General features: G+C 53.8%; 2 protein-coding genes across 7 annotated transcripts; both read left to right on the forward strand.

The window, feature by feature from the left end:
* The first annotated feature begins 281 nt into the window (after window positions 1-281).
* On the forward strand, window positions 282-12,426 carry FBXO24 (F-box protein 24). Of its 5 annotated transcripts, XM_060173415.1 has the most exons (11): window positions 282-401; window positions 3,405-3,607; window positions 4,116-4,151; window positions 4,399-4,582; window positions 5,919-6,157; window positions 7,406-7,640; window positions 8,992-9,150; window positions 10,863-10,984; window positions 11,114-11,245; window positions 11,546-11,716; window positions 11,864-12,426. In XM_060173415.1, exons 4-11 carry the CDS (start codon window positions 4,504-4,506, stop codon window positions 12,224-12,226), a joined length of 1,500 nt encoding a protein of 499 aa, XP_060029398.1. In that variant the 5' UTR covers window positions 282-401; window positions 3,405-3,607; window positions 4,116-4,151; window positions 4,399-4,503; the 3' UTR covers window positions 12,227-12,426. The 5 variants fall into 5 exon arrangements, with proteins under 5 accessions (XP_060029398.1, XP_060029399.1, XP_060029396.1 ...); XM_060173413.1 differs by lacking the exon at window positions 282-401 and having other exon boundaries at window positions 2,401-3,607; XM_007534813.3 differs by lacking the exons at window positions 282-401; window positions 3,405-3,607 and adding an exon at window positions 3,817-3,946 and having other exon boundaries at window positions 4,116-4,214.
* Window positions 12,427-14,127: 1,701 nt separating this feature from the next.
* Window positions 14,128-19,771, forward strand: PCOLCE (procollagen C-endopeptidase enhancer). Of its 2 annotated transcripts, XM_060173417.1 has the most exons (10): window positions 14,128-14,309; window positions 15,205-15,313; window positions 16,953-17,211; window positions 17,347-17,421; window positions 17,932-18,056; window positions 18,445-18,581; window positions 18,668-18,921; window positions 19,050-19,127; window positions 19,219-19,392; window positions 19,524-19,771. In XM_060173417.1, the coding sequence occupies exons 1-10, from the start codon at window positions 14,215-14,217 to the stop codon at window positions 19,688-19,690; spliced, it is 1,473 nt and encodes a 490-aa protein (XP_060029400.1). In that variant the 5' UTR covers window positions 14,128-14,214; the 3' UTR covers window positions 19,691-19,771. The 2 variants fall into 2 exon arrangements, with proteins under 2 accessions (XP_060029400.1, XP_016048779.1); XM_016193293.2 differs by lacking the exon at window positions 17,347-17,421 and having other exon boundaries at window positions 14,131-14,309.
* The last annotated feature ends 2,053 nt before the right edge of the window (window positions 19,772-21,824 follow it).

The following is a 21,824-nucleotide window of genomic DNA, read 5'->3' on the forward strand; positions in this document are numbered from 1 at the left end:
CCCTGTCCAATCACAACGCTTAGTACTGGACATGAGCCAATCAGATGTATTCCGGGGACGGGGACGCCACTGGGAAGGACTCAGAAGCCGTGAGCTCTCACGTCGGGGAGGGGCCTCTTGCAACAAAGACCAATAAGAAGTCAGAATCCGGAGAGTGATCGTCAAATAACCAATCATAGTCTCAGGAGGGAACCTGACCGGATTTCTTCTCTGAGAGACGGCTCTAACTACCAATAGCATGGGCGGGAAGGCGGTCCCTTTCCTAAGTGGTGGGTGAGCTACAACTTTTGAGAATGCGGGGAAGAACCCGCCTGCACTGCGTCTTTCCACTGTGGTCCCTCCGAGCTGGGGAACGAGCGGGGTCCCAGCCCCCGGGAGAGATGGGCTGTGAAGCAGAAACGGTAACCACAGCCTTGCCCGGGAGGCTAGAGGGGGCTCTTCTAGATGACCCCCCATCAGGAAGCCCCTATGTTTATTTGTTTGTCTATTTACTTATTTATTTTCTCAGAGCCCTGCTCAGCTCTGGCTGGTGATGCTGCTGAGGACTGACTGAACTTGGAACCTTGGAGCCTAAGGCATGAAAATCTGTTTGCGTAACCATTATGCTATCTCCTCGGCCCAAAGCCCCCATTTTACAAAAGGGCAAAGCCGGTCCTTCCTTAACGTCCTTAGCTCTCATTCACAGTGGGGCTTTTCTAATGTGTGTGTGTGTGTGTGTGTGTGTGTGTGTGTGTGTGTGTGTGTATGTGTGTGTTTATTTATTTATTTTTTTAGAGAGAAAGATAAAGAATGAATCCAGAACACTGCTCAGCTCTGGCTGATGGTGGTGCTGAGGATTGAACCTCAGCATCAATCCTTATATTGTCTCCCCATTCCCACAATGGGCTTTCTTTTTCTTTTTCTCTTTTTGCCTCCAGTGTTATCGCTGGGGCTCGGTGCTGGTACTACATATCCACTGTTCCTGGTGGAGATAGAGAGGGAGAGAAAAAGACACCTGCAGATCTCCTTTACCGCGTGTGAAGCGACCCTTGGCAGATGGGGAGTCAGGGGCTCAAATCTGAATCCTCAAGCAGGTCCTTGAACTTAGTACTATGTGCACTTAACTGGCCTGCCCCCAGTAGAGTTTTCCTATGCCAGACCCCCTTCCCCTTTACCTCCCCAGGTGTATTGAGGGATGGACGGGGGCCCAAATACAGGGAAGGTGGTGCAGCTTCTGTCTACAGAGAGATCTGAACGTCCTTTTAGGTGGCCAGGTACCTAAGATACTCTTCAGATCATTTGGTTATGGAGGTGTTCATAACCAATTAGCCACAACCTCTGATTTCTATAAATTATCTTAACCCGAGCACTGCTCAGCTCTAGCACATAGTGGAACTTTGAAGCCTCAGACATGAGAATCTCTCTGCATAACCATCATGCTATCTACCTCTGCCCTTCTTTATTTTGTGTTATTATTATTATTTTGATAAGAACCCTGCTCAGCTCTGGCTCACAGGGATGCTGGGGATTGAACCTGGGATCTCAGAGCCTCAGGCACAAAAGCACTTTGCATCACCACTATGCTATCTCCCCAGTCTTCCCCTCCCCCATCCAAGTCTTGAACTTTATTTCTCAACCTTATATCTGAGGTTGACATCTCAACTGATCACAACACTAAAGGCCACCCTAGTTGTCCCAAACTAGCTGTTTCCTGTCTCCATGAGCAGGGGCAATTGATTGGAGGGTTAGGCGCAGTAAATTAGAGGTTCTGTGACCTTCATGCTGACGGAGGCAGCACTTTGAGCCGCTTCGAGAGGCAACTGCTTCTTGGATTTAGAGGTGTCTGTCCCCTGCCCTGTCTGGAGAGATGTACTTCTCAAATTGTCCTCTTTGGTCTCTTATGTACCACCCCCACCGCCATATAGGCCGAAGTCCTAAAGCTTAGTCTCTGGGAGGTAACTTCAGCTGTACAGCTGTCTTTTTCTACCCTGTCTTGACAGGACTGTCCCAAGAAAACAAACTGCCTGTGAGCGGGAGGTGTTTTTGTTTTTCCATGAACCCTGCTCAGCTCTAGCTGATGGTGGTGCTGGGGATCGAATCTGGGACCTCTGATCAGGCAGGAAATTTTGTTGCATAAGCTGTTGTACTATCACCACCAACCACCACCCCTCATTTTTTTATTTTTATATTATTTTCCCTTTTGTTGCCCTTGTTTTTCATTGCTGTAGTAGTTATTATTGCTACTGTTATTGATGTCATCGTTGTTGGATAGGACAGAGAGAAATGGATAGAGGAGGGGAAGACAGAGAGGGAGAGAGAAAGATAAACACCTACAGACCTGCTTCACTGCCTGTGAAGCGACTCCCCTGCAGGTAGGGAGCCGGGGCCTCGAACCGGGATCCTTATGCTGGTCTTTGTGCTTTGTGCCACTTTTTTTTTTTTTTTTTTAAGTACAGCACCAGGAACTGAACCCAGGGCCTCACACTCATACCGCTGAGTGACCTCCAGGTCCATGTCTTTACTGTTTTATTTCTTCAACGGAGAGAAAGAGAGACATCTTGTGCTGTCCACAGACCCAGGAGCTCATGCAGGGATAGCCACTCACTGTACTAGGTGGGCCACTTCATGACCCCTGGATGTGTTTTTTTTGTGTAACTCTGGAGTCTATACTAGGGGTTGGGTGGTGGCACAGCCAGTTGAGCACACAATTACCATGCACAAGGACCCAGGTTCCAGCCCTTGATCCCCACCTGCAGCAGGGAAGCTTCATGAGCAGGGAAGCAGGGCTGCAGGTATCTGTCTTGCTCTCTCCCTATCCCCTCCCCACTTCAGTTGTTCTCTTTCCTATCAAATAAAACAGAAAAAATGGCCTCCAGAATACGATGTGCCAGCACTAAGCCCCAGCGATAACCCTGGTGTGGCAATTGAAAAGAGAGAGAGAGTGTGTGTGAGTCAGTCAGTCTGCGCTAGGCGCTAGATGGTGGCACACCCAGTTAAGCACACAAAGTATGAAGTGCAAGGACCAGATCAAGAATCCAGGTTCAGGCCCCCATCCCCCACCTGCAGGGGGAAGCTTCACAAGCAGTGAAGCAGGTCTGCAGGTGTCTGTCTTTCTCTTTCCTCTCTATCTCCCCCTCCTCTCTCAATTTCTCTCTGTCCTGTCCAATAAAATGGAATAAGTGGCCTCCAGGAGCAGAAGATTCGTAGTGCCTGCACCGAGCCCCAGCAATAACCCTGGAGGCAAAAAAGAGAGGAGAGAGAGAGAGAGGGAGAGAGAGGCTGTGCTGAACCTGTTCCTGCTTTCAGTTAAGCTAGCTGGTCTTTTAAGGGGCCACCTTACCCCACTCCCTGCACTTCCACCTGTCAAACAGTTTATAATATTTTTGATTCTTTGTTCCATCTCTGACACCCCCCTGCTACCCCAGCCCAGCTATGAGGGACCCCCCCCCCAGTGTTTCCCTGCAGTCAATACTGAAGGCAGGCCTGTGGAAACACCCGCTCTGACACCCCCAAAACAGCAGCCTCAGTCACCAGCAGCTGCCCCTTTACTCCAGCCACCCATGAAACACATCCTTTGCCTGTGTGTAGAGAGCCCAGCAGAAAGCCAGGCCCAGCATGCCCCGGCCAGGTCAGAGAGACAAGTCACAGTGGCTGGGTGGTGGGATGAGGTCACAGTAGCCCCACCTGAGGTCACTGAGAGTTTTGTCAGTCAGGGTTCCAGGGGGGAGGGGCTAGATGGCTGGGGAGGGGGGTGGGTGGGATCAGAGGACCCCTGAGCCCGGGCAGGGGGCATGGTCTGGGAAAGGCTGCAAGGATGGGGGCCAGGGAGCTGAGTGCAGGGGGCCTGGGGACCCAGAGAGATGAGGGCAGGGCCGGGGAGGGGGCAGTGATCAGGATGCTGAGGAGGAGCCCAAGACGGAAGCGCCCCAAATTCACCGGGTGGTGCGGCTGGGAGGAGGGGCTCAGGGTGAGTGTGTGTGAGAGGGGGAGAGGTCATCAGGAGAAAGGACTCCAGGGAACCAGAGTCATGGACCCCCCACACACACACTGGACCGCAGCTCCTCAATAGCTATGCCTAAGAGAGCAAAGGTGGCCTTTACCCCCAGAGAACCCCCGTACCCCCTTTCCTTGGGTAGGTGAAGCGGATCTGCCCTTCCTGTGGCCCAGAGCCTGTGAGTGAAGAGAAGAAAGGGAAAGGGACCCCTATTTCTGTTCAGTTGTTCCCCCCAGAGCTGGTGAGTTGCTGGGGACCAGGGAGGTATCCAGGATAAGTGACTGGGGGCCTGAGAGAGAGCTCACAGGGAGGCCGAGTGTTGACCCAGGCACCAGCAGGGAGGCACTCTGGAGCCAGGGGAAACTCTGACACTGTGGCGTCTCCCCTTTTCTCTATCTGAATTTGACGCCACCCCCTCTCCCCAGGTGGAGCATATCATCTCGTTCCTGCCTGTCCGGGATGTGGTGGCACTGGGCCAGACCTGCCACTACTTCCACGCAGTGTGTGACGCCGAGGGCGTGTGGAGGCGCATGTGCCGCAGGCTCAGCCCCCGTCTCCGGGAGCAGGGCTCGGGGGTCCGGCCCTGGAAGAGAGCCGCCATCCTCAACTGTACACCTGCCACCCCAGCCCCTCTGCCCCCCATAACCCAAGTAGCCCGAGCACTCCCAGGGCCCCTTCCTCTGGCCGGATTCTAGGACCACTTTCTCCTGGGGTCTCCTGACCCCAAGGCTGAGCTATAGGCATCCCCGCCAAATTGCCCGCCTTTTTTTCTTTTTTCTTTTGCCAGAGTGCTGCACAGTTCTAGCTAAGAGTGGTGTTAGGGGCTGAACCTGGGGCCTGGGAGCTCTGGTACCTCAGCAAGAGAGGCTTTTTGCATAAACGTTATGCTGTCTCCAAAGCTGCTAAGATAAAGAATTATTTACATGAGAGAACCAGAGCACCTCTCTGGCTCATAATGCTTATACAGGGGATTGAACTAGAGACCTCATGTTTGAAAAGCCAACATTTTATCTACAGTGCCACCTCCTGGACTGCTAGATTCTTTATCTTAAAACCTATGTATTTCAGTGGTCTGGGAGGTGGCGCAGTGGTAAAGCTTTGGACTCTCAAGCATGAGGTCCCAAGTTCAATCCCCGGCAGCACATGTGCCAGAGTGATGTCTGGTTCTTTCTCTCTCCTCCTATCTTTCTCGTAAATAAATCTTTAAAAAAAAACTATGTATTTCAGAGAGAGAGAGATACTAGAGCACAGCTCAGCTCTGGTTTATGATGGTTCTGGGGCCTCTGACCCCCAAGCCTCCTGTCCTTGAACATTTTGAACCAACTTCCTGTCTGAGAATGATTTTTTGGTTGGTTGGTTGGTTAGTTGGTTGAACAAGAGCAGCACTCTGGCACATGCAGACCCTCACCCATGCCAGCCCTGTGCGCTACCCACTGCGTGGCCTCTCAGGCTTCCCAGGTCTCCCCTCTTCAAACTCCCTTCCACGTCTCCCCCCTGGGGCCCCTTATACGTCATGCCCAGAGGACCCCACACACATACCCATTTTGTTTTTTCTTTTCTTTTGGACCAGAGTTCTCTGTACTGGTGGGACCTCTGCTATGCAGGCCCTGTCCCCGTGTCACCCTGTGCCATCTCCCCAACCCTTTTCTTTTTTATTTACTTTTTTTTTTTTTCCTTACCAGAACCCTGCTCAGCTCTGGCTGATGGTAGTGCAGGGTCTTGAACTTGGGACCTCAGAGCATCAGGGCATAACAATCATGCCGTCTTCCCCAACCCATCCCTTTTCTTCTACCCATTCTCATCTCTCTCAGGGGAGGTGGGACCAGAGATGTCATGTGGAGCGTGCCTGCGTGTCCCAGGGAGGGGAGGGAGGGGCCGCACCCTGGGGAGTCGGACATGCCCAGCGCCTGCCCCAGCCCTTAGCCTGCCCTGTCCCTGCCCGCAGACACCAAGGGGCTGTACTACCAGGCGTTCGGGGGGCGCCGGCGCTGTCTCAGCAAGAGCGTGGCCCCGCTGCTGGCCCACGGCTACCGCCGCTTCCTGCCCACCAAGGACCACGTCTTCATCCTCGACTACTCAGGGACCCTCTTCTTCCTTAAGAATGCCCTGGTCTCCTCCACACTGGGCCAGATCCAGTGGAAGCGGGCCTGCCGCTACGTGGTGCTATGTCGGGGAGCCAAGGACGTGAGTCCCTGAAGCACCCTCCTCGGGGACCCAGGGTGTCCTGAGCCTCCACACCCAGCCCCAGACCCAGGGTTCGCACTTCGACCTGACCCCAGAGAGAGACACCTACAGCACTGCTCCACAACTCAGGAAGCTCCCTCTCCCCCGGGGGGCGGGGACAGGGGCTTGAGCCCAGGTTCTTGCACATGGGGAGGTATGCACTCTACTGGGTGAGTCATCTCCTAAATCCCCATCTTTTCCCCTTTTTAAAATGATATATAATTGGGGCGGGTGGTGGCGCACCTGGTTGAGTGACATGTTGCAATGTGAAAGGACCTGGCTTCCAGCCCCTGACCCCCACCTGCAGGGAGAAAGCTTTGCAGGTGGTGAAGCTGGGTGGCAGGTGTCTATCTCCTCCTTCTCTCTCAATTTCTGACTGTTTCTATCCAATAAAGATAATATATATATATAATTTAAATTATATATATATGTACATGTATTGGATAGAGACAGAAAGAAGTTAAGCGGGAAGAGGAGATAGGGAGAGACACTTGTAAGCACTGCTTCACCACTCTTAAAGCTTCACCCTGAAGGTGGGGACTGGAGGCTGCCCTTTCATTATTTTTTTTACTAGAGCACTGCTCAGCTGTGGCGTGTGGGGGATTGAACCTGGGACCTTGGAGCCTCAGGCACTAGAACCTCTTTGCATCACCTATATGCTATCTTCCCTGCCTATTCTTTTATTTATTTTTTATTATCTTTATTTATTGGATAGAGATAGTCAGAAATTGAGAGGGAAGAGAGTGATAGGGAGAGAGACAGACACACACCTGCAGCCCTGCTTCACCACTTATAAAACTTTGCCCCTGCAGGTGGGGACGGGGGCTTGAACCTGGGTCCTTGCACACTATAACATGTGTGCTCAACCAGGTGTGCTGCCACCCTGCCCTCTTCCCACACCTACTCTTTTTTCATTCTTTTCCAAATCACTCTAGCCTTCCCTGTCTTTTCTGAGTAGTGTTCTGGCCAAAATAGTAGTAGTAATAATAATTATGAGTTTGTTTAGTACTCTAGGAGGTATCTCAGCACGCAGAGTGCCAGAACTAGCCTGACATCCCAGGCTCCATCCCCAGCACCACATACGTGCTGCTCTTCATAGATCACCACTCAGCTCTGACCTTTGGCGGTGCTGGGTATAGAACCTGGGGCCTCCCGAGTGTGAGGCATTGAGCTCCTTCCTGGGCCCAAACACCTTCCCTATCCCTGTAGTTTGCCTCCGACCCGCGATGTGACACGGTTTACCGCAAGTACCTCTACGTCCTGGCCACGCGGGAACAGCCGGGCATGGTAGGTGCCACAGGGCCGCGGGCCTGCGACTGTGTGGAGGTCTACCTGCAGTCCAGTGGGCAGCGGGTCTTCAAGATGACCTTCCACCACTCCATGAGCTTCAAGCAGATCGTGCTAGTGGGCCAGGAGACGCAGCGGGCGCTGCTGCTGCTCACAGGTAGGCCTGGACCAAGACAGCACCTAGTTTCCTGCAGACTCTCGGGCCCTGCTGGGGGTACCTGGGGGGAGCCCTGCACAGGGCTGTGCTGCCCCTCATTCTGGTCTCAGGCCCAACTCCCCCAGAGTTTATCCACCTCCTAGGCCTGGAGCCTGCAGACCTCGGTAAGCAAAGGGCCCTGCGGCAAAGGATTGCCCAGAAGCCACAGTTCCAGAAGTGCATGGTGCTTGAAACACTTTATTTAGAGAGAGTAGTGGTGTATCTGGTTGAGTGCACACATTACAGTGTGCAAGGACCTGGGTTCAAGTCCCCAGTCTCCATCTACAGGGGGAAGCTTCACCAGCAGAGAGAAAGTGAGAGAGAGAGATCAGAGCTTTGCTCAACTCTGGTATAAGATGTTGTAGGAATTGAACCTGCAGCCTCTGGGGCGTCAGGTGTTTGGGTGGGGGCCGAGCCATCACCTGAGTCCAAGTCATGCTTAAAAATTACTTTAATATCGGGCTAGGGGAGATAGCATAATGGTTCTGCAAAAGACTTTCCTGCCTAAACCTCCAAGGTGCCCGGTTCAATCCCCAGCACCGCCATCAGACAGAGCTGAGCAATGTTCTGGTCTCTTTCTGTTTGTATCTCTCTGGTTAAGATAAATAAAATAAAGGGCCGGGTGGTGGTGCTCCTGGTTAAGTGCTCACATTACAGTGCAAGGACCTGAGTTCAAGAGCCCAGTTCTATCTTCCCTGGTGGTCTGGAGGTTAGGATTCGGTGTTCTCAAGCTCCTGGTCCCCTTGTGCAAGAGGGAAAGCTTTATGAACAGTGGAGCAGTGCTATAGCTGTCTGTCTCCCAAGAATTTTTCCCCCAAGAATTCCTTAAAAAAAATAAATAAATAAAGGGTGGGATAGATGGCATAATGGTTATACAAAGTGATTCTTATGCCTGAGGCTCCAAAGTCCCAGGTTCAATCCCCCACACCACCATTAGCCAGAGCTGAGCAGTGCTCTGGTAAAAATAAATAAATGAATAAATAAATAAAGCAAAAAATAAAAAATGAAATGAAAATGTCCTGGAAAAAGATGACAGGGGACCTACTGGGGGTTGTATTGTTATGTGGAAAACTGAGAAATGTTTTGCATGTACAAACTATTGTATTTACTATCGAATGTAAAACATTAATCCCCCAATAAGGGAAAAATTATTTTAAAAAATGAAATGAAAATGCTTTAAAAATGATAAATAAAAAAAACTTACTTAAGATTAAGGTTTTGTCCTGTCTGCTCAGGGACCCCAGTGGGGAGTTGATGTGGTTTTTGGAGGGCTCTGGAGGGCCCCCCAGATGACTGTCCCCCCTGCCTGCAGAGGAGGGGAAGATCTACTCACTGGTAGTGAATGAGACGCAGCTGGATCAGCCCCGCTCCTACACGGTGCAGCTGGCCCTGCGGAAGGTGTCCCGCTGCCTACCGCACCTGCGTGTCACCTGCATGGCCTCCAACCAGAGCAGCACCCTGTACATCACAGGTGAGGAGACCCACCCCACACCATGACTGGGGCAGTGTAGCCACTGGAGCGCCAGACTCTCAAGCACAAGGTCAAAAGTTCAATCCCTGGAGTCACCTGTGCCTCACTGCTGTCCTAGGGCTCTCTCTCTCTCACTCTCTCTCTCTCTCTTTAAATTTTTTATCTTTATTTGCTTATTGGATAGAGACAGCCAGAATTTGAGAGGACAGGGGAGAGAGAGAGAAACCTGCAGCACTGCTTCACCACTTGTGAGGCTTTCCCCATGTAGGTGGGGTCTGGGAGCTCAAACCTGGGTCCTTGCGCTCAACCAGGTGCACCACCACCCACTCTCTCTCCCTCTCCATCTCCCTCCCCCTCTTCCTCTCCCCCCCCCATCACTGCAAACAAACACATTCTTCCTCTGCACTCCCCCTCTGGGGTTCCCCCAGGGCAACCCAGTGAAAAGTTAAGATGGGAGGCAGGTGGTGGTGCACCTGCTTAAGTGCTCACATTACAGTGTGTAAGGATCCGGGTTCAAGCCCCTGGTCCCCACCTGCAAGGGGGAAAGCTTCAGGAATTATGAAGCAGGGCTGCAGGTGTCTCTCTGTCTCTCTCCCTCTCTATTTTCCCTCCCCCTCTCAAATTCTCTCTGTCTCTAGCCAATAGTAAATGTAAGATATTTTTAAAAGACTTACAAAGTATTTCAAAATATTTTTAAAAGACTTAAAAAATATTTCTAGGGTGGGGTAGATAGCATAATGGATATGCAAAGAGACCCTCATGCCTGAGGCTTCAAAGTCCCAGGTTCAGTCCCCCACACCATCATAAGCCAGAGCTGAGCAGTGCTCTGGTAAAAAAAAAAAAAAATTCTGGGAGTCAGGCAGTAACACAGTGGGTTAAGCACACGTGGTGCAAGGACCTGCATAAGGATTCCAGTTTGAACCCCCGGCTCCCCACTTGCAGGGGAATCGCTTCACAGGCGGTGAAGCAGGTCTGCAGGTGTCTGTCTTTCTCTCCCCATCTCTGTCTTCCCCTCCTCTCTCCATTTCTCTCTGTCCTATCCAACAACAATAACATCAACAACAACAATAAAAACAACAAGGGTAACAATAAATAAATATTGAAAAATCTTTTAAAAATATTTCTAAAAGTTTAAGATCTGGGAGCTGAGAGGTGGCACACCCTGGTTAAAGTTCCACGAGTGAGGACCTGGGTTCGAGGCTCCACTCCTCACCTGCAGGGGGAAAGCTTCACAAGCAGTGAAGCAAGTACTGCAGGTGTCTTTCTGTCTCTCTATCTCCCCTTCCCTCTCAATTCCTCTCTGTCCTATCTAATAAAGAAGAGAGAGGAAAAAAGGCCATGAGGACCAGCGGATTCATTGTGCAAGCACTAAGCCCCAGCAATAACCCTGGTGGCAATAATCAACCAACTAACCAACCAACCAACCAACAAATAAATAATGAGCAGAGGTTGATAGCATAATGGTGATGCAAAGAGACCTTCTTGACTAAGGCTCCAAAGTCCCAGGTTCAATCTCCTGAATCACCATAAGCCAGAGCTAAGTGGGACTCTGGTAAAATTGAAAATAACTAAATAACTTAACAAATATCCCCATAACATCCAACCTGATGCCTTTCCAGTAAGGGGGTGGGGGACCCCCCAATCTTCTGGGAGTCTGCTCCCTAGGAGATGGGAGCCCAAAGCTACTGGACTGAGGCCTCCTGACCCCCCAGACCAGGGGGGAGTGTATTTTGAGGTGCATACACCAGGGGTGTATCGAGATCTGTTCGGGACCCTCCAAGCCTTTGACCCCCTGGACCAACAGATGCCGCTTGCTCTCTCACTTCCTGCCAAGGTAGGAGCTTGGACAGGGAGTTGGGGGGCTTGGATGGAGTGAGTGGGGGGGCAGGGGTCAGAGAGAGGGACTGTGGGCTGAGATGGAGGGCTCTGGCTGCTCATTGTCCCCCACTTCCCCCTACCCCAGATCCTGTTCTGCGCTCTTGGCTACAACCACCTGGGACTGGTGGACGAGTTTGGCCGGATCTTCATGCAGGGGAACAACAGATATGGGCAGCTAGGGACAGGGGACAAAATGGACCGTGGGGAACCAACGCAGGTGAAAGGTCACCTCTGACCTCCTCCCATCTCCCCGCCCCCGAACCCACCACCTCTTCCCAAATTCACAGACCTGGGAGCCCCCTGCTCCTGCCTGGGGAAGTTAAGCCTCCCATGCAGAGGCTGGTGACACTGTCATACCTGGGTAGGGAGGGCATGGCTGCATGGCAGGTTCTGGGGGGCTGCACTCGCCTTGGGGGGGTGGCAGAGCTGGGCCGAGAGGTCCCGAGTCCTTGGTTTCTGGGGGCCTACAGCCCCCACCACCCCCTGCTCCCTGCTCAGGGCCCTCCTGGCCCCCCAGGTTCAGTACCTGCAGCGCCCCATCGCCCTGTGGTGCGGCCTCAACCACTCCCTGGTGTTGAGCCAGGACTCTGACAGCAACAAGGAGCTGCTGGGCTGCGGCTGCGGCGCGGGGGGCCGACTCCCCGGCTGGCCCAAGGGCAGCGCCTCCTTTGTCAAGCTCCAAGTGAAGGTCAGAGTGGGGTCTGGGGAGCCCCACAAAGTTGCAAAGCCCGCCTCGTCCCCACTTGGCCCCTGAGGCCTGTCTGCCCATGTCCCCTGGGAGGATGGAGGGGGCCTACCTGGGGCCCCCAGCTCAGTCCCCCGCACCCTCCCCCAGGTCCCCCTGTGCGCCTGCGCCCTGTGCTCCAGCCGGGAGTGTCTCTACATGCTGTCCAGCCACGACATCGAGCAGCACCTGGCTTACCGCGACCTGCCGGCTGGCAGGACAGCGGGGACTCCCGAACTTGGCCCAGCCGCCGGAGCCCCCCAGGACCCCGGCGGGGCTGCGCGGGCCCTCGAGGAGTATCTGAACCAGGTGCACAGCTGCCCCACGCTGCAGGCCCGCGTGGCCAAGATGAGAGAGATCGTGGGCTGGTTGCCCCTGCCCAGCGCCCAGCGCGACTTCTTCTGGGGGGCCCTGGACATGCTGCAGAGGGCAGCCGCAGGGGGCAGCCCTGGGTCCCCCGCCCCTGAGAGCTGACCCCTTGCCAGAGCCGCCTCACCCCGGGGGGGCCAGGTGCCCAGGGATGCAGCGAACCCTGGTGGAAGGGCCGCAAGGCGTGGCCCCCAGGGCAGAGCTCGGATTTAGACAATGTCGGGGGGCTGCCCAGGAGGTCCCCCCACCTGACTAGCATGGACAACAGAGTTCATGGACGAATAGAATAAAAGGCTGAATGGAGACCTGGTTTGCCACCCTGGGGCCTGAGGAGGAACATGGGGGTTGGGGGCGCCTGACTGGATGAATAGAGAGGCCTGGGGGGCTCCTAGGATCAGACTTGGCTCAAGTCCTCTAACACTGCAGAAGAGGGGACCCTGGATTCCAGACCTGACCCAGTCTACTTTTTTTTTTATTGTTGTTGTAGTTATTGTTATTGATGTCATTGTTGTTAGATAGGACAGAGAGAAATAGAGAGAGGAAGGGAAGACAGAGAGGGGGAGAGAAAGACAGACACCTGCAGACCTGCTTCACCGCCTGTGAAGGGACTCCCCTGCAGGTGGGGAGCCGGGGGCTCAAACCGGTTCTTTACGCAGGTCCTTGGGCTTCGCAACATGTGCGCTTAACCCGCTGCACTACCACCCAACTCCCCCCAGTCTACTTTTTTTAAAAAGTTATTTTTCAAATATATAGAGACAATGAGAAGTTGAAAGGAGAGGAGGAGATGGAGTAGGAAAGAGCCAGGAAAAGATACTTTCAGCCCTGCTTCACACTCATAAAGATTTCCCCACTGCAGGCTTGAACCCTGGGTCCTTGCACACTTTAGTGTATGTGTACTTAACTAGGTGCGCCACTGCCTGTCCCCCCAATATCAAATTTAAGAAAATATGTACCCATTTATTCTTGAAAATATTTAAGTATTTATTAGAGAAGCAGAGCATACTCAATGCTAAAGATTGATTTTGGGACCCCATGTTTGAGAATTCAATGCTTTATCCGACGTACCACCTTCTGGGCTGCAAATAGCTTTTACTTTATTATTATTTACATGCTCTAGTTTCTTTGTTTTGTTTTGTATTTACCAGAGCACTGCTCAGTTCTGGCTTATGGTGTGGAGGATTGAACCTGTGACTTTGGAACCTCAGGCATAAGAGTCTCTTTGCATAACCATTATGCTATCTACCCTGGAATTATTTATGAGAGATAGAGAGAGATTGAGACCAGAGCACTGCTCAGCTCTGGTTTGTGATGGTGCTGGGGACTGAATCTGGGAGCGTGGGTTTATTCCATTTCACACAAGATGCCAGAGCCTCACTCTGGTAAATGTGGAGCTGGGGATCAAACCGGGAGCCTCAGACATACAACTCTGGTCCTCCATCTGCTATGCTATTTCCCTGGCCGGCCACTCTGTCTTCTAGACCCCCCAAGCAGTCTTCTTGAACATATGCCACCTGGCTCCCATGTGAGCCTGATCCCTGTCCCAAAGAAGCCACTTCCTGCCCCCTCTCCTCCTCCTCTGATAAGTTGCCCCTCCCTCTCTGCCCTTCCTGGACTGGCTTTACATCAAGTGTGTGTCGCCCTACTCTCTCATGAAGGGGGCCACTCCCTTTATCCACTGTGGTTCACCCCCTTGTGTCCGAACTGGAGTGAGTGAAGACAACTAAGGGAAGTCTTTGTCCTTGACTTAGGCTGGGAGCGTGACCCGCAGGAAGTGAGGGTGAGTGGTTAGAGCTCAGGAGTCCAGCGCATAAGAGGCCTCTCCTGCAGGGTCCTTGCAAGGACCAAAAAAATTTTCCAGAGACCAGAATCTCTCTATCCTCATTGCCCCACCCCCACTCAGGTCAATGTTTATGTCCTGGACCTGCAGAGTCCGCTGTCCCGCTCTGCTCTCCCGGCCCGCCTTCCCGCCGCCCGTCCCACTGGCCAGTCCCCACGCCCACAGCTGCCTGTCTGGCCCTGATTATCTCTGCTGCCGCCAGCGCCGCTGCTCGGTTGAGTCTGTGTCCCCAGACCCGGCACTCAAGGCCCCAGCCATGCTGCCTGCGGCCACAGCCTCCCTCCTGGGGCCCCTCCTCACTGCCTGCGCCCTGCTGCCTTTCGCCCAGGGCCAGACCCCCAACTACACCAGGTAGGTCTCTTAGCACCTTCCAGAAGCCTCCAGTGAGTTTCAAAAGTCCCATACCCAAGAGAGGTCACGTCTGCAGAGCTTCTGGAATCTTGAGGACTCGGGCTAGTAAACCACCCTCCCAGATCACTACACCCTTCTGGGGTCCCTAGGATGAGCGCCCGCTTCATCCAGACCACTGTCCCCTGCAGGTCACTGCCCCCCAACCCCGTAACCCTCCAGAATGCTCTGCCTCCTGAGTTGCCCAGACCCTCAACCCACCCACCCAAACCCTCAACCAACCCACCACCCCATCTGCCCAGACCCTCAACCCACCCACTGCCCCCCCAGTCTCCCATGGAACCTGAACTCACCAAGACCTTGAACCTGCCTGAAACATCTGGATTCCAGCAGGGAATCCGAGACAGAGGCAGGGTTGAGGGGTGGGGGTGGCAAATAGGGGTGGTTGGGGAGGGTCTGGGGGAGTCTGACATGGGGGACATCCACTGAGGCGGGAGCAGGGCAGAAGTTCTATGCCCCGGGGAGCCTGGTGACCAGGTCCAGATGAGGCCCATGGCTGGAGAGCCTTGGCTCCCGCCCCCTCCCCCCCCAATGCCTCGTGGCTGGTGTCCTCCACATCTGGAAGCACTTAGGCGGCTCCTATCCCTGACTGCCAGGCGGGGCTTGGAGAGCGGGAGGGGGGCTGAGGAGGAAGATTCCCGGAATTCCTGGTGGAGTGGGGGGTGGGGGACAGCCAGCCAGAACCCCACTTTTTCTTGACCCCCCCCATCCCATCCTGGCTGAGGTCCTCGCCCCCAGGCTCTCAAGCCCTCTCTTCCTCTTCTACCAGGCTCCCTTCCCTGCCCCCCCCTCATGCTCACTGCTCCCCAGTTCTGGTATCCCCGATTCCTTTCCACAGACCGGTGTTCCTGTGCGGCGGGGAAGTGAGTGGGGAGTCAGGTTACGTGGCCAGTGAGGGCTTCCCCAACCTCTACCCCCCCAACAAGGAGTGCATCTGGACAATCACGGTGAGGGCGCCCCTCCCTGGGCTCTGGCCCCAGCCCCCCTTCCCCCCTCCCCCCTCCCCCGTCACCCTGAGGCTCCAGCCCTATCTTTGCGGAGTGCCCACAGTAACACGTGGCAAGCATCCTCACGCCTTAATTGTTAAACTCACACACCTCCAGGGGGAGGTGAGGAGAGCTTGGAGTCAGACCTTGCATGCCTGGATGCCCAGAAGTCCCAGGTTTGATTCCCAGCACTGACGTGTCAAAGCTGAGCAGTGTGCTCTGGTCTTTCTTGCCTTCTCCCATAAAACTAAATGTTGGGGGCAGGAGATGGCTCACCGGGTAGAACACACACAGTGCTATGGATGAGGACCTGGGTTCAAGTCCCTGGCCACCACATGGAATCACTGTGCAAAGGTCTGAAGCAATCAGTGGTGTCTTCTCTCTCTTGATGTGTCTTTCACATTCTGGAAGAAAGAAAGAAAGAAAGAAAGAAAGAAAGAAAGAAAGAAAGAAAGAAAGAGAGGAGAGACAGCATGTGGTGATGCAAAAGACTCTCATGCTGGAGGCTCTGAGGCTCCAGGTTCAATCCCAGCACCAACATGAACCAGAGTGGAGTCATGCACTGGCCTCTCTCTCATTAAATAAAATATGAGCTGTTGAGGCAGCATAGTAGTTATGGAAAGGACTTCATGCCTGAGGCTCTGAGGTCCCAGGTTCAATCCCCAGCACCAATCATAAGCCAGAGTTGAGCAGTGCTCTGGCTCTTCTCTCTGTATTGGGGTCTCTCATTAAAATAAAAAAATACAGTGGTCCGGGAGGTGGCACAGTGGATAAAGCAATGGACTCTCAAGTGTGAGGTCCTGAGTTCAATCCCCGGCAGCACATGTACCAGAGTGATGTCTGGTTTTTTTCTCTCTGTCTTTCTCTTCCTATCTTCTTCATGAATAAATAAAATCATATATATGGGGCAGGAGTAGATAGTATAATGGTTATGAAAACAAACTGATGCCTGAGATTGCAAAGTCTCAGGTTCAATCCCCTGCACCACCATAAGCTAGAGCTGATCTGGTGAAAAATCTAAAAAATTATACACACACATACACCAAAGCACTACTCAGCTCTGGCTTATGGTGGTGCTGAGGATTGAACCTGGGACTTTGGAGCCTCAGACTTGAGAATTATTTTGCATAACCTGTATGCTACCTCCCCCACCCAAAATAATATTTTTAAAAGGCTGGTTGGGGATACGGTGCAATGGATAAAGCATTGGGCTCTGAAGCCTGAGGTCCCAAGTTTGATTCCTAGAAGTGCATGTACCACAGAGTGATACCAGGTTCTCTTTCAATCTCCCATCCTTTCTCACTTTCATGAATAAAATATTAAAAATAAAATAGGGACCAGACAGTGGCACACCTGGTTGAGCGCACATATTACAGTGCTCAAGGACCCTGGTTCGAGCCCCTGGTCCCCACCTGCAGGGGGAAAGCTTTGCAGTGGTGAAGCCGTGCTGCAGGTGTGTCTGTCTGTCTGTCTGTCTCTCTCCCCCATCCCTTTCGATCTCTGGCTGTTTCTATCCAATAAAGATAATAATAAAAAAATAAAAGCAACAGGCAGAACTGCTTCCCCAGCTGTGTCCCTTCTGTCCCTGTCCCCACCCCAGGTCCCAGAGGGCCAGACTGTCTCCCTATCCTTCCGGGTCTTCGACCTGGAGCTGCACCCCAGCTGCCGCTATGATGCCCTGGAGGTCTTCGCAGGATCGGGGACCTCTGGGCAGCGGCTCGGCCGCTTCTGTGGGACGTTCCGGCCGGCGCCCGTGGTGGCCCCGGGCCACCAGGTGACCCTGCGGATGACCGCGGACGAGGGCACCGGAGGACGCGGCTTCCTGCTCTGGTACAGCGGGCGGGCCACCTCGGGCACCGGTGAGCCCCCCTCCACCCCCCGCCCCGCACCCTAACCCGGGCCTAGGCCCCCCTCGCCCCTCCCCTCACTAACTGCCCCTCCAGCCCCTCCTCCCCGACTTCTCTCCCCCTCCCGCCCCGCACCCCCTCTTCCAGGCCCCCCCCCAGGCGCGAGGCGGAAGTGGGTCACCGACCCGCGGGTGGAATGGGCGGCCTGGGGTTACTGGGATGGTGAGTAACTGCACCCCCGTCCGCAATCAGGCCCCCGCAGGCTGGCGCGAGGGGGGGACCCCGAGGCTGGGGGGGCCAGGCGCCCCCCACCCCGGAGCACCCCCTGCACCAGCCCTGGGCTCCCGATTGCGGTCCCATCACCCGCTCCTGGCAGCAGAAGTCTTCCCCAGAATATTGAAGGCAGGGGGCCCCCCAAAAGGGCTAGGAACACCCTCAAAGCTTGGGGGCCCCCCCAGCCTGCCTGGGGGACCTTCGCGCCTGGAGGGGGGATGGGGCCAGCCCGGGGGAGGGGGGCTGTGGTGGGGCGGGGCAAGAAGGGGCGAGCCCCCCATCCTGTTTCCCCTTCCTCCAGCCGCAGCCTGACACCCCAACCCCAGAACCCCACTCTTCTGCCCTCCACTAACCCTCCACCCCCTCTTCATAGACCAGGCCTCTGAGCTCTCCTGGGGCGCACCCTGGGTCCCCAGCGCCCCACCCCACACTCCCTCACCTCTGTCCCCTCCCCCCCAGAGCACCAGTTTTGCGGGGGGCGTCTGGAGAAGGCGCAGGGGACCCTCACTACACCCAACTGGCCTGAGTCCGACTACCCCGCGGGCATCAGCTGTTCCTGGCACATCATCGCGCCCCAGGACCAGGTAGCACCCCCTGCCGGCTGTGGGGATCGGGAGACCCCAGAGGCTGCCTAAGATTAAGTGAGCATCTCCTACCTCTCAGCGCTGCTTCGCCTGCTTCGCCAGGGTGCGAGCAGGCCCAGCAGATACAGCTGTGACTGGGACGAGTTCTCCGGGGCAAAGGATGGGGTGCTGGAACTTGGGGGGCACTGTGAGTCCTCTCCTTGAGAACGAGCCTCAACTAGACCTTGTGGCCAGGCATGCCACTGCAGGTTTTCCTCCCATGAGCGTGGTCCTCAGAGCCAGGTGTCCACCACCAAGATGGAAGATGGATTCATTGTGGGGGCGTGAGGTTCAAGGGGTGCTGTGCAGGGTCCCTCCCACAGCCTGTCCACTCCCCTGATGCCATCAGGTGATCTCGCTGACCTTTGGGAAGTTTGATCTGGAGCCAGACACTTACTGCCGCTATGATTCTGTCAGTGTGTTCAACGGGCCTGTCAGCGATGATGCCCAGAGGCTGGGGAAGTTCTGCGGGGACTCGGCCCCGGGGTGAGGGTGTACCCCTGGGGGAGCCGGAGCAGGTGGGCAGAGCAGGTGCTTAGCCAGCCCTGACATCCTCCCCCTCTTCCCACCAGGCCTATCTCCTCCCAAGGCAACGAACTTCTGGTCCAGTTTGTCTCTGACCTCAGCGTCACAGCCGATGGCTTCTCAGCCACCTACAGGACCGTCCCTCGGGGCGCTGTGGAAGTAGCACCTGCGGGGGGACCCAAGAAGGACCCCCAGCCTGCCAGCCCCAAGCCTGGAACTGGTCCCAAAGTCAAGCCCAAATCCCCACCAACAGAGAAGCCCAAGGTCTCTCCTGAGTCCGCAGCCACCCCGGAGGAGCCCAGTGAGTCCTGGAGACAAAGAGAATCTGGGCCAAGTTCAAACAAACCCACCAGCTCTGGGGAAATGGCTCCTTCCTGCCTGCCTAGGGGTGGGGGTCTCCTTCCACTAACAGCCCCTCCTCCCTCCTAGATGTGCCCAGTGTCCCCTGCCCGAATCAGTGTCGGCGGACTGGGACCTTGCAAAGTCACTTCTGTGCCAGCAGCCTGGGTAAGAGGCCCCCTCCCACTCTCCTCGGGCCCCCTCCTAGTCCCCCCTCTTGATTCCTTCTCACCTGCTGCCCTCCCTCACCCACCTGCAGTGGTGATCGGGACAGTGACCTCCATGGTTTGGGGCCCGGGGAACGGCCTGACCATCACCGTGAGTCTCCAGGCCGTCCACAAAGATGGTGGCCTGAACCTGCCCAACCCACCGGCTGACAATACCAACCTCAAGTTTTACGTTCCCTGCAAGCAGTGCCCAGCCTTGAAGAAAGGTAACATGTGGAGGAAGGGGTGGGGGGATGAGAGCAGATCTGAGGGCCCTAGAGCACACAGACAGACAGACTGACAGACAGAAAAGGAACCTACTCACTGGCATGCTTGCCCCCCCCCCCCGCCTCCCCAGGAATCACTTACTTGCTGCTGACCCAGGTGGAAGAGGGCAGAGGGCCCGTGCTTTCTCCCCAGAGCTTCGTGGTGGCCTACCGACCAACCCAGGACCAGATCCTTGCCAACTTCAAGAAGAGGAAGTGCCCCGCCCAGCCTGTGCGTGCCACCAGGTCTCGGGCCTGAGCCTCGGGCCAGCTGCCAACCCCTGTGTGTGGGAATCAACCCCTTTCTGTCCAAATAAAATGTCTATTGACCCAGGAAGAAGGTTACATCTCTATTTTCTCTGCTTTGTGGGCCATCTTGGGAATGCTTTTTCACTCACTAAATCAATAGATATTTATCATGCAAAATAATTGAGAGAGGGGACACCAGATGGTGGCACAGCTAGCTGAGCATACATGTTACAATGTGTGGGATTCCAGGTTTAAGGACCGGGTTTCAACTTGCAGAGGGAAAGCTTCACAAGTGGTGAAGCAGTGCTATGGTGTTTTACTTTCCCTCTCTCTCTTACCCCCTTGTTTTCTCTCTGTCTCTGTCCAAGAAATAAGTAAATGAAAAATTTCTAAAATAATTTAGCAGGGGCCTGGTGGTGGTGCACCTGGTAAAGCACACACATTGTAGTGTGCAAGGACCAAGGTGTTGTTTTTTTTTTCCTTTTTTTATTCTCCAGGGTTATTGCTGGGGCTCAGTGCCTGCATTACAAACCCACTGCTCCTGGAGGCTATTTTCCCCTTTTTGTTGCCCTTGTTGTTTTATTGCTGTAGTTGTTGTTGTTGGATAGGACAAAGAGAAATGGAGAGAGGAGGGGAGACGGAGAAGGGGAGAGAAAGACAGACACCTGCAGACCTGCTTCACCATTTGTGAAACGACCCCCCCTGCAGGTGGGGAGCCGGGGGCTCAAACCAGGATCCTTACACTAGTCCTGTGCTTTACACCATGTGCGCTTAACCTGCTGTGCTACCGCCTGGCCCCAGGACCAAGGTTTAAGCCCCTGGTCCCCATCTGCAGGGGGGAAGCTTGACAAGTGATATCTTTATACTAAAGAAATAAAATGTTTAAAAAGAACTTAGCATAGAATAAGCAGCTACAAGAATTTACAGATATTAAAAGAGGGAGAGAGGCAGAGACAGGGATTGGGGTAGATAGCAAAATGGTTATGTAAAGAGACTTTCATGCCTTAGGCTCCAAAGTCCCAGGTTCAGTCCCCCATACCACCAGAAGCCAGAGCTGAGCAGTGCTCTGGTTAAAAAAAGAGAGAGAGCCACTTAGAAAAGCCAGAACTCCCACCTTCTGCACCCCAAAAAGAATTATGGCTCATACTCTTAGAGGGAAAGAAATATTAGGGGAAGATGATCAGAGGGTTCAGAACCCAATTCCATCAGGATCCAGAGAGAAGAGAAAAAAAGGAAGGACACTTAGAAGTAGTAAGAGGTGTAGGTGTGACTTAGAAAGGAAAAGAAGACAAGACCATAGGGGGAAAAAAAAAAAAAAGGACAAACATATAGATAGTTCTAGAAATAATAGTCAATCTGTATCTGTGACCTTGGGAGAACCACTGCAGTTTCCATTAGAGAGAATGGGGACACAGAACTTGGTGGTGGAAACGATGTGGAATTATACCCCTACCCCTGTTATATTGTTTTGTAAATCAATGTTAAATCACTAATTTAAAAAGGAGGAAAGAGAGATTTCTTTATTAGCTGAGGTGCGGTGGGAGTGGTGAGGGTGGTGGGGGTGGTGGGGGTGGTGAGAGGAGGGAGGAGAACCAGAGCATCACTCTGGCATTTCATGCCAGGACCTCAAGCTTGAGAGTCTAAAACCTTATCCACTGCACCATCTCTTGGCTGCAATAAATCTTTAAAAATAGATATAGGGGGTTGAGTGGTAGTACAGTGGGTTAAGCACACATGGCATGAAATGGAAGGACCAGCTTAAGGATCCCGGTTCAAGCCCCCAGCTCCCTACTTGCAGGGGAGTCACTTCACAGGCAGTGAAGCAGGTCTGCAGGTGTCTATCTTTCTCTCCCCCTCTCTTTCTTCCCCTCCTCTCTCCATTACTCTCTGTCCTATCCAACAATGACGATATCAATAACAACAACAATAAAACAAGGGCAACAAAAGGAAATAAAAGCAAAATTAGAAAAAAAAAACAAATAGATATATTGTAGGGCCAGTAAAATAGCTCACTAGGATAGTGCACCTTCCATACACATGACCCAGGTTCAAGTCTGACCCCTGCCACACTGGAGGAAGCTTCAGTGCTGTGGTGTCTTTCTGCATGTCTCTGTTCTCTCATCTGAAAAAGTCAGCCCAGCACT

Source organism: Erinaceus europaeus, chromosome 15 (assembly GCF_950295315.1).
Source record: "Erinaceus europaeus chromosome 15, mEriEur2.1, whole genome shotgun sequence".
Lineage (NCBI taxonomy): Eukaryota > Metazoa > Chordata > Mammalia > Eulipotyphla > Erinaceidae > Erinaceus > Erinaceus europaeus.

Bases quoted from the DNA above. Each gene is read 5' to 3' on its own strand.
- FBXO24 (XM_007534813.3), top strand. From the start codon at position 3,875: ATGCTGAGGAGGAGCCCAAGACGGAAGCGCCCCAAATTCACCGGGTGG. The intron at 4,215-4,398 runs GTGAGTTGCTGG...CCCTCTCCCCAG, and splicing joins AGTTGTTCCCCCCAGAGCTG to GTGGAGCATATCATCTCGTT. The intron at 10,985-11,113 runs GTAGGAGCTTGG...CCCCTACCCCAG, and splicing joins CTCTCTCACTTCCTGCCAAG to ATCCTGTTCTGCGCTCTTGG.
- PCOLCE (XM_060173417.1), top strand. From the start codon at position 14,215: ATGCTGCCTGCGGCCACAGCCTCCCTCCTGGGGCCCCTCCTCACTGCC. The intron at 17,422-17,931 runs GTGAGTAACTGC...CCTCCCCCCCAG, and splicing joins GGCCTGGGGTTACTGGGATG to AGCACCAGTTTTGCGGGGGG. The intron at 19,128-19,218 runs GTAAGAGGCCCC...ACCCACCTGCAG, and splicing joins CTTCTGTGCCAGCAGCCTGG to TGGTGATCGGGACAGTGACC.